Source organism: Mastigoproctus giganteus, chromosome 14 (genome assembly GCF_048544385.1).
Source record: "Mastigoproctus giganteus isolate SK-2022 chromosome 14, ASM4854438v1, whole genome shotgun sequence".
Classification (NCBI taxonomy): Eukaryota; Metazoa; Arthropoda; class Arachnida; order Uropygi; family Thelyphonidae; genus Mastigoproctus; species Mastigoproctus giganteus.
This window is the reverse complement of record NC_143588.1, coordinates 102,347,460-102,356,916: the sequence shown is the minus strand read 5'-3', so window position 1 is coordinate 102,356,916 and position 9,457 is coordinate 102,347,460. Positions and strand designations below refer to the sequence as shown.

The window sequence follows — 9,457 nt, the reverse complement described above, 5'->3', positions numbered from 1 at the left end:
TCACTCTTATCACAGTGATTTTGATATCTCATTACTTCTTGCTTGTTTTATTAATATTTTTGTATTTGTAATTAAAATTTTTGCAAATTATACTTTTCCAGGTCGTCTATATATAAATTCAGTTGTCATTCTGGGTAAAATAAAATTATTTGGGGACTAAGTAAAATCATAAAATAAAGCTGCAAAGTCACTAGCAACAAGTTTTTTATTTGATTTTTGATTGCTTTATTTATAGTTTACATAGATGATGCAACTTTCAGATGAGTTTTACATTACTGCTTCTAGCTGTATAGTTTGCTGTAAATCAAAGCATGTATTTATGTACAAAGTAAAAATAAATATTTTTAAATAGTCAATGAATGTGAAGTTTACAATTTAACTGCATGAGTGGGTTTAGATTTCTTTTAATCCTTGTTCTGTTATTATGCCATGGTATTAAAACATACTTTTATATTCAAATTAAGTAATTGTTTACTTAATTAAAATAATTCCTCATTCATTTTCCATCTCAAAATGTTTGGATATAAAGGTGGTGAAAGTACATTACGCTAAAACCTTGTTAGTGTTAATCAATAAGAAGAACCCTTTATTTCTAATTCCAGTCTAATCACCACAGTCCCATTCCACAAAAGTAAATATTTTTTTAACAGGAAGTTTAATTATGAAGTTTGAAGTTATTTTTATCCTTAATATAAAATGACAGCTTATACTAATTTTAATTTAGCCATTTCTCCTTCCCTTCAAAGGAATAGTACTTTAGAAAATCAAATTGACCAACAGGAACTTTTCAGCAATTTGAAGAAATATCACAGATTTCCCTGTGCTTAAAAACCCTTGTATATCACCTTCTGCTACCATCAGATTCCATTTGCAAAGAACAGATAAAAGGATACTACTGTAAAGTTTTAGGAAAAAACTAGTAGTTTTTCAAAAGAGCCCAATATAAACAGTAAAATAAACAAGTTGATTTATTTTACTGCTTTATATATGGAATTTTTTTTAAATATTAAATTTATAACTAGTACTAATTCCTGACACTTACCAACACACATTCTCAAACATCTTTCAGTAAAATCATATTTTAAAAAAATATTTTATTACCAAATTAAAGATATGAACAGTAATTGTTAATCAAAAGAAAACAAAGTTATTTACAAATAAAAATTAGTAATACCTTTATGTAAAATTCATGAATTTTAGTTTAGTTTGATTATTAGCAACATTGTTCACTAGAATACATTAACTTATAAAAACCTCTTAATAGACAATATTTTCAGTGCAGGCGTTATAATACATATTTGTAAATTAACTTTTCATATTGTTTAATTAATCAATAATATTTTTGTAAGCACAGGGAAAACAAAAAAGAGAGTACGAATATGTTATAGGCCAAATGACTGTGATGAGTATAATGAAAAGTTACAGGACAAATATAAAACATGAGATAACATAACTAGAAGAGGACAAGCATATCTGCTGATGCTGTTAAGTGAATATTTTGCATCTACATTCATGCATGGGAATACCAAGTTATAACAGCGGTCTAAATGATTTTTTTGATAATTGAGAAGGAAGTGGAAGAGAAATTGCTTAAGTTAAAAGAAATGGTAGTAGTAGTATTCACCATATAGTGCAAGGAAGCCACAGGCTTTGGTTGCACTGGCAAAAAAAAAAAAAAAAAAAAAACCAAGTAGATAAAGTGCAAATTATATGCTTCCCTCCTCACACAGGTAACTATCGGGTTGACCTGTGAATTTATTCAAACTGTCAGCCTCAACTAACTCCAAGGGCAGATTTTTCTAGCAATCAGTGCTAAAAGAAAACCTACAATTTAATCTAAACCTCAACCCAGGCGCCTCCGTAGCCAGGTGGGCAGGAGCAGCAATGCGTAGTACACACTTCTTGATTAGACCTTCTGTGACCACCAAATACGGAGGATGTGGAAAGGTCAGGGAATGATCACCGCATATCCCCGGAGCAATATGGCCTTAGTTGCTAATGCTCCTAAAAACCAAATAACAACAACCTCAACCCCTGTAATTTGAATTTATGACCCTTTGTTTTGGTTTTCTTTGTAACAGTAAGAATTCCACTTTCATTCATTTTACTTATCCCTCTCAGAGCCTTATAACCTCAATCAGGTCACCTCTGAGGTGCTTGGTTGCCAAGCTCTGTAGCCCACATAATTGGGAGTCTTTCCTCATATGGTTATCCTTCTGCCAATCTCACCTTTGAGTTACCCATCTTTGGACCCTTTCAAGAAGCCATGTATCCTTTTTCAGATGAGGTCTCCATACTTGAACACAGTATTCCAAATGTGGCCCCATACAGTGGAATTATGACCTCCCTATATCTACAGTATAACATTCAATAAATCATCGATAGGACACTATGAGTCCTCCTGGCCACCTGCTACACCACTCAGAAAACTTCATATCTGCCCATATTGTAACTCCCAGCTTCCTTTCCTCCTCCACTGTTTTTAATTCAACCCCACCAAGTATTGTGGGTTTCTATTCCTCAAGTGTAAGACCTTGCATCTAGCAGCATTAAAACATAGCTGCCACTTCTTTGGTCATCCTAAAGGAGCAATGCTTGGTGCTGATCATTAACGACTCTGCTGATCTTTACATTATCTGCAAATTTTGACATCACGCCTTCTATCCCTTCATTGATGTCATTATGAAAATGAGAAACAACAGTGGTCCAAGAACCAATCCTTGAGGGACTCCACTCCTGACATTACACCAATCTGAAGAATATCCATTAATCACAACCCTGTGCCTTCTGTCCTGTAGCAATCCATCTCAGAATCTTACCAGTAATCCCAACCTGTTCAAGCTTATACAGCAATCTTTCATGATGGACCGAGTCAAATGCTTTGCTAAAATCCAAATAAATTATATGTCAAAATTGTTCCCTAAATCCAGCTCATGATAATTGTCAAAATAGCCTACTAAGTTAGTTAAGCCTGATTTACCCTTAACAAAACCATGCTGTGTATTCCTCAGAAGGCTATGTCTATCGGGGGGGATCTCTTTTGGCTGATATTGTACAAGTTTGCTTTGTTGCATCATATGCTAATATGAGGGATGATGAAGCTGGAAATCATGTACTGACAAAAGCTATCCAATTATATTAAAAGCAGTAGGCAAACCTTTAGCCATAATTATGAGAGCATCTTGGATTCAGGGGAATTTTATGCAAAGCACGCTATGCATTACCTGGAAGTATGCTTCATTTAATGCAGTGATTCAAAACATTTTACAATAAATGTGGAGGTTCTCCTTCTTAAAAATGTGCCTTTAGTACATCAAAAATTTTTAATACTCAATGCTTAGTATAAACTTACCCAGCAATTTTTTTTGAATATTTCAAAATGTTTTTGTATATTACTACAAAAAGCAACAAACTACTAATGAAAATAGCATCACATTTTTGAGTAAGATCAGTGGAGACTGGAAGGCTACACCAAGATGAAACACTGAAAACTAGGATGTCTGATGAACCTAGTTAGTGACTGAAGTTGTGAGAATTTTGCATTCACACATTTGAAAAGAGATTTCCAGAGGAGTAAGAAACTTAGGTGCTACTTATCACAATAAAATAAACTTATTTTTATAATTATCATACTTAAAACAGAGACATCAGTACAAGGTATTCACTATATCAAATTTTATTTTATATATATATGTGCTATCTAAAAACATACATCCAAAAATATATATTGGCACTTATATTTTATATATACACTCTGGAATTTGGAGCTGTAAAACACCTACTTATACAGTACTTTAGGGCCTAATGGATTTGTAAGACTTCCTTGAATTTCTTCTCAACTTTTAGCTTCTTGTTTCTTTTCTCCAGCCTTTGCTTTTTCCCCTTCTTCTTCCTCCTCTTCTTCTTCTTCTTCTGGAGCTAAACCTAATTTTCTAAGCAACTGTTTTTCCAAATCTAAATAAGTCTGATAAAGGGCTTCTGGATTCTGTGTAATCTCTTTTATAGTTGATCTCTAAAAAACAAATATATATATATATATTATAAAGTAAAATTAAGGAGGAGAAAAATAAAGAAAGGAAAAAAATTCCTTCATATACATGTACTTATAAAAGTGTGTGTGTGTGTGTATATATATATATATATATAATATTGTTTTTAAGAGAGGAGGTCTTATATACAGGGTTATTAAAATTAAAGTATCCATAGGTAGAGGGCCCTGGAGCGAGTTCTAAGGCTCGTACTGAAGAGAAATTTGGACAACAGGTACAATAAAGAATGCGCTCGCCATTTATTGGAAAAAAAAATTAGTTACAAAATTTGTCATTATATGATGCTGTGGCAATACAAATCACTTGAACAGCACTACAATTATTCAATGTGTCCTCCAATTTGGTCAACGACAGTTTCCATTCGAAGAACAGCATTTTCTACAGCAGAATGTAACATGTGAACTGGCATAGCCAGCACATGACATCTAATGCTGTCCTTCAGATCTGCCAGAGTTTGACATCCTTCCCAATAACACCTGGTTCTTCAAAACACCCCACAACCAGAAGTCGCATGGGGTGAGGTCCAGTGATCGGTTGGTGCACTATAGCCTTAGATGCTGATGCACCATAAAAATCCTAATAACCAACCAGCCAGTGATCGGGGTGACCAAGATGTCTGGAAACAACGGCTGATGACCCGTTCGTCTGTAAAGTGTTGCCTTAGCAATATTTGGACACAACGGTGGATGTGGGGTGGTGCACTATCTTGCACGAATGTGGTATCCTGAAGGCACCCACGTTGTTGCAGCGCTGGTATTGTGAAATTTGCCAACGTTTCATAATATCGCTGTCCAGTGACAGAACAGGTGCAGGGTCCACTCGGTGTTACCTGTTCAAAAAAATATGGCCCAATCATGAATGTGGCCATAAATCCACACCACACTCACTTTTGGAGAATGCAATGGGACCTCTTGGATAATTCGAGGGTTTTCTGTTGTCTTAATTTGACAGCTGTGCCTATTTACGTGTCCATTTAAACAGAAGTGGGCTTCATCACTCCAAAGGATGTTCCATGGCAAAGTGATATCCACTGTCATTCACGCCAGAAACTGAAGTGTGTATGTTAAAAGAATATTGCATCACTATGCTTTAGCTGCTGTGGCATGTGCGTCTTGTAAGAATAGTACTGCAACACCTGATGCATTACTAGCCTTACAGTGGAATACGGCATGTCCACTTCACGAGAAACAGCTGGCACACTTGTACTACCGCATGGAGATTGACTTGATAAATACATGACAGCCTTAGCCACATCTTCAACACAAGAGGAACTCGTTCGTTTTTAATAGTGCCTTTTACTGCAACGTTGCTGGCATTGCTGCTGTAGTGCAGGCAAACATCTACAGTACTGTATGATTTTGAAGAGACTGCTTTGCTTTTATATGGTACAGTAGAGCTGAGTAGTGGCACTGTGGCAATAACTTATGATTATGCAAATAACTTACATTATTTGCAAAATTGTAATTAAGATAGTTACGTGCCATACAGTGACAAATTTTGTATCTAATTTTTTTTTTTCCATTAAATGGCGAGCGAATTCTTTATTGTACCTGTTGCCCAAATTTCTCTTCAGTACGAGCCTTCGAACTCGCTTCAGAGTCCTCTACATAGGGATACTTTAATTTTAACAACCCTGTGTGTATATATATATATAAGAAAAGTTACCAGACAATCAAGCAGTAAAACTGTGGCAGGCATGTGCTTTGAAACTGTTGCATACTTCTAATTTGACATCATTCAGCAAATTAAGAACATATCCAACAAGAGAATATTATAGTTTGTTGTGATATCTGCAAAATTTTAAATGATTTTTTTTATTCTAGTTTGCTTTTTTTGACATTCATTATGGAATTGAACCTTCCCAGATAAAATGTTTAAGAATTCCCATTATGACAAAGAGATTTATTAAATTTAATTCTCCCCGAAAGAAGATAAAACTTTAGATAAAACAAAATGGCTTCAGAACTGATGCAATTTTTACAATTAAGACCTTGTTTGAAAAACAAGGAGCATTTAGTTAAACCTGTGGAGGCTATCCATAGATTATAAAACAAGTAATATAAAAAAAAATTTTTTAAAGTCAATTCCTACTTAGGTCAACAAAGAAAAATTTTATTTTAGTTACTTTTTATTAAATAATTACAATTAATATAAATATGTATATACATATGACAGAATCACAATATTAAGTGGCAAAATAGAAAGCGAATTTCCTTGCAATTTTCCATTTTCCTTTCTATATATGGTGTTGGACTATTATTTTTATTCACATGTTTCATTTTCCATTTTGTTCCCTCCTTGACTCAGACTAGAACCCAGAATGAAAAAAGAATCTGAAAAAGAAATTTTTTTCCAGCAATCTACACGCTTCGCCACTGACGGTATTTATTCCTAAATTTATATCCTGCTAAATATCTTATATAAGAGAAATTTTTTTCTCCCATATAAAACTATCAAATTTAATTAATGAATTAATATTTGAAAAAACTGTATTAACATCAAGTGTCATCCACTACAAGTTTAAAAAAATTTATTTGAACTTGAGTGGATGAATAAAAATTATTTTATTAACGATTGAAAATTTGAACAAGATATATAAATATATATAGGGAGAGTGTGAACTAATAGTAGGAATTGAAAAAGAATTTGACAAAGTCAATAGTAGTAACAAGGCTAATACTCAAGATTTCTAAGAGGTACAAGCTAAAGATTATAATGATTTATGCACCAACATCGAGCCATGATGATGAAGAGGTTGAAGAAATGTACACAGAAATTGAGAGTCTTCTAGATGAGCAGAAAAGCCTCTACACTATTATTATGGGGGACTTCAATGCTAAGGTTGGAAAAAGGCAAAACAGCGCAGAAAGAGGAACTATAGGAAATTTTGGAATTGGTAAAAGAAATAAAAGAGGTGAAAGACTTGTGGAATTTGCAGAATCTCAAGGACTGTCAGTAATGAACAATTTTTTTTTCAAGAAAAGGGTGAACAGAAAGTGGACATGGAAGAGTCGAAATGGATTAACAACTAATGAAATCGACTTCATCCTCACTAACAGAAGAGAAGATATATTGTGAATGATTTTACCGTCCTGAATAAGGTAAATGTTGGAAGTGATCACAGAATGGTAAGATGTACACTTGATATAGATGTAGGAAAGGAAAGGAAAAAAACTGACTTGAGTAAATAATACAAAGGTCTTTGAGATAACAGAGGAGGAGAAAAAGCAGTATGTACTGGAACTTAAAAACAAGTTTGAGATTCTGCAGACTGCTCAGGACCAAGATATCGACGAGGAATATTACAACCTTCTGAAAGTGATAAAGCCCAAGAAACCTATAGGGAAACAGAAATCCAAAGAAGAAAAAATTAGTCAAGAAACACTTGCCATGATGAACCGAAGACGACAAATGAAGAACAAGAAAAACACTGACAGGGAGAAAATTGAGTATACTGAGTTATGCAAAGCCATTAGAAAGAGACTCAGAGAGGACATAAGAAGATTTAACACAAGAAAAGTAGAACAAGCATTAAGGGAAAACAAAGGATTTAAATCAGCAGCCATGAGCAGTAATACAGAAAGACAAATGATACTGAAACTGAAGAATAGCGATGGTGTACTTATAAACAGCAGATAAGGCATAATTCAAATAGCAGAAGACTACTATAGAGAATTATACAAGGAGCGAGGGAATGATACCAGCAGCGGGGAAGATGGATTGCAAAGTAGCAACACATACGACATACCCGATATCCTTCCTGATGAGGTAGAACAAGCATTGAAGAAAATGAAGAATCGGAAAGCCCCAGCGGAAGATGAAGTTACTGTAGAGTTGTTAAAATTGGGAGGAAGAGACATAACACAAAAACTGGCAAGGCTCTTCACAAAGTGCATTAGAAAAGGTGTGACGCCTAAGCAGTGGAATAATGCAATCATAGTTTTGCTGCATAAGAAAGGAGATAAATCAGAAATTGGAAATTATAGACCAATTAGCTTGTTATCCCACATCTACAAGTTGTTCACAAGGGTCATTACTAACAGATTAGAAAGAATACTTGATGAGAATCAACCGAAAGAGCAAGCTGGCTTTAGGACAGGATTCTCAACTATGGATCACCTTCACGTAATATCACAGCTAATGGAGAAAGCAAATGAATATAAAACACCATTATGCCTGGCATTTGTGGATTATGAAAAGGCATTCGACTCCATACAGCATAAGGCAATGTTTCGGGCACTGGAAAGACAAGGCATAGATACCCCATATATTATGATTTTGAAGAAAATATATGAGAGTGCTACATCCTTTATCAGACTAGACAAAGACAGTAGCAAATTTAAAATCGAGAAAGCAGTTCGACAAGGAGACACAATATCTCCGAAGCTGTTTACTGCTGCCCTTGAGGAAGCTTTCAGAAGATTAGACTGGTCGCAGAAAGGAGTCAATGTGAACGGAGAATACCTAAACCATTTACGATTTGCAGATGACATTGTGGTTATAAGCCACGATCCCAAAGAATTAGAGGAAAATCTTAATCAGTTATGCACAGTTAGTAAGGATTTTGGACTAAAGATGAATATGGCTAAAACAAAAGTAATGATGAACAAGTATGCCATGGAAAGGGAAATAATGATTGAAGGAGCAGTAATTGAAAAGGTGGAGTCATATACTTATCTGGGACAAGTTATTAGCTGTAATAATGATAAATGGCTGGAAGTCAAGAGAAGAATAAATTTTGGATGGATAGCATTCAGGAAAGGAAATATAGTCACATACTGAAGAGCAATATCCCAGTTTGTCTGAAAGGTAAAATAATGAACCAGTGTATACTCCCCACCATGACTTATGGAAGTGAAACTTGGGCACTCACCAAAAGAATGGAAGAGAAGCTGAGAACTACACAGCGAAGAATGGAACGAATCATATTGGGAATCAGACTGTTAGATAAGAAGAGAAACACATGGATTAGGCAGCAAACTCAAGTAAAGGACATTCTTATCAAAACTAAAGAACTAAAATGGTCTTGGGCAGGACACATAGCTCGAAGACATGATGACAGATGGACTAAGAAAATAACAGAATGGTACCCAAGAGGAGCTAGAAGAAAACCTGGAAGACAAAGGCGGAGATGGATAGATGAAATTCATGAGTTTTTGGGTAGTAAATGGATAGCCAGTGCCCAAAACAGAATGAACTGGAAAGTTGCTGGAGAGGCCTTCATCTTGCTGTGGATTGAAAATGGCTGATGATGATGATATAGTAATATATATCTGATGAATGGCAGCACCTGGAATGCCAGTTCAACTCCTCCATGTTTTGCTGTGGTGATAGAGGAGATGCTTGTAGGTATAATAACAAAATAAACACAAAAGAAATCATTTCAGGTTACATTAGGAATTCAAATT

The 9,457-nt window shown here is 34.7% G+C and overlaps 1 protein-coding gene across 1 annotated transcript in view; it reads right to left on the bottom strand.

Annotated features, from left to right (window-relative positions):
- Window positions 1-3,793: 3,793 nt before the first annotated feature.
- The window catches only part of LOC150075453 (dynein axonemal intermediate chain 3-like), a 69,143-nt gene continuing 63,479 nt past the window's right edge, over window positions 3,794-9,457 (bottom strand). Inside the window, exon 7 of the mRNA XM_090388909.1 lies at window positions 3,794-4,012. Within this exon, the coding sequence (XP_090245035.1) occupies window positions 3,836-4,012 (177 nt within the window). The 3' untranslated portion in view covers window positions 3,794-3,835. The remainder of the gene's footprint in view (window positions 4,013-9,457) is intronic.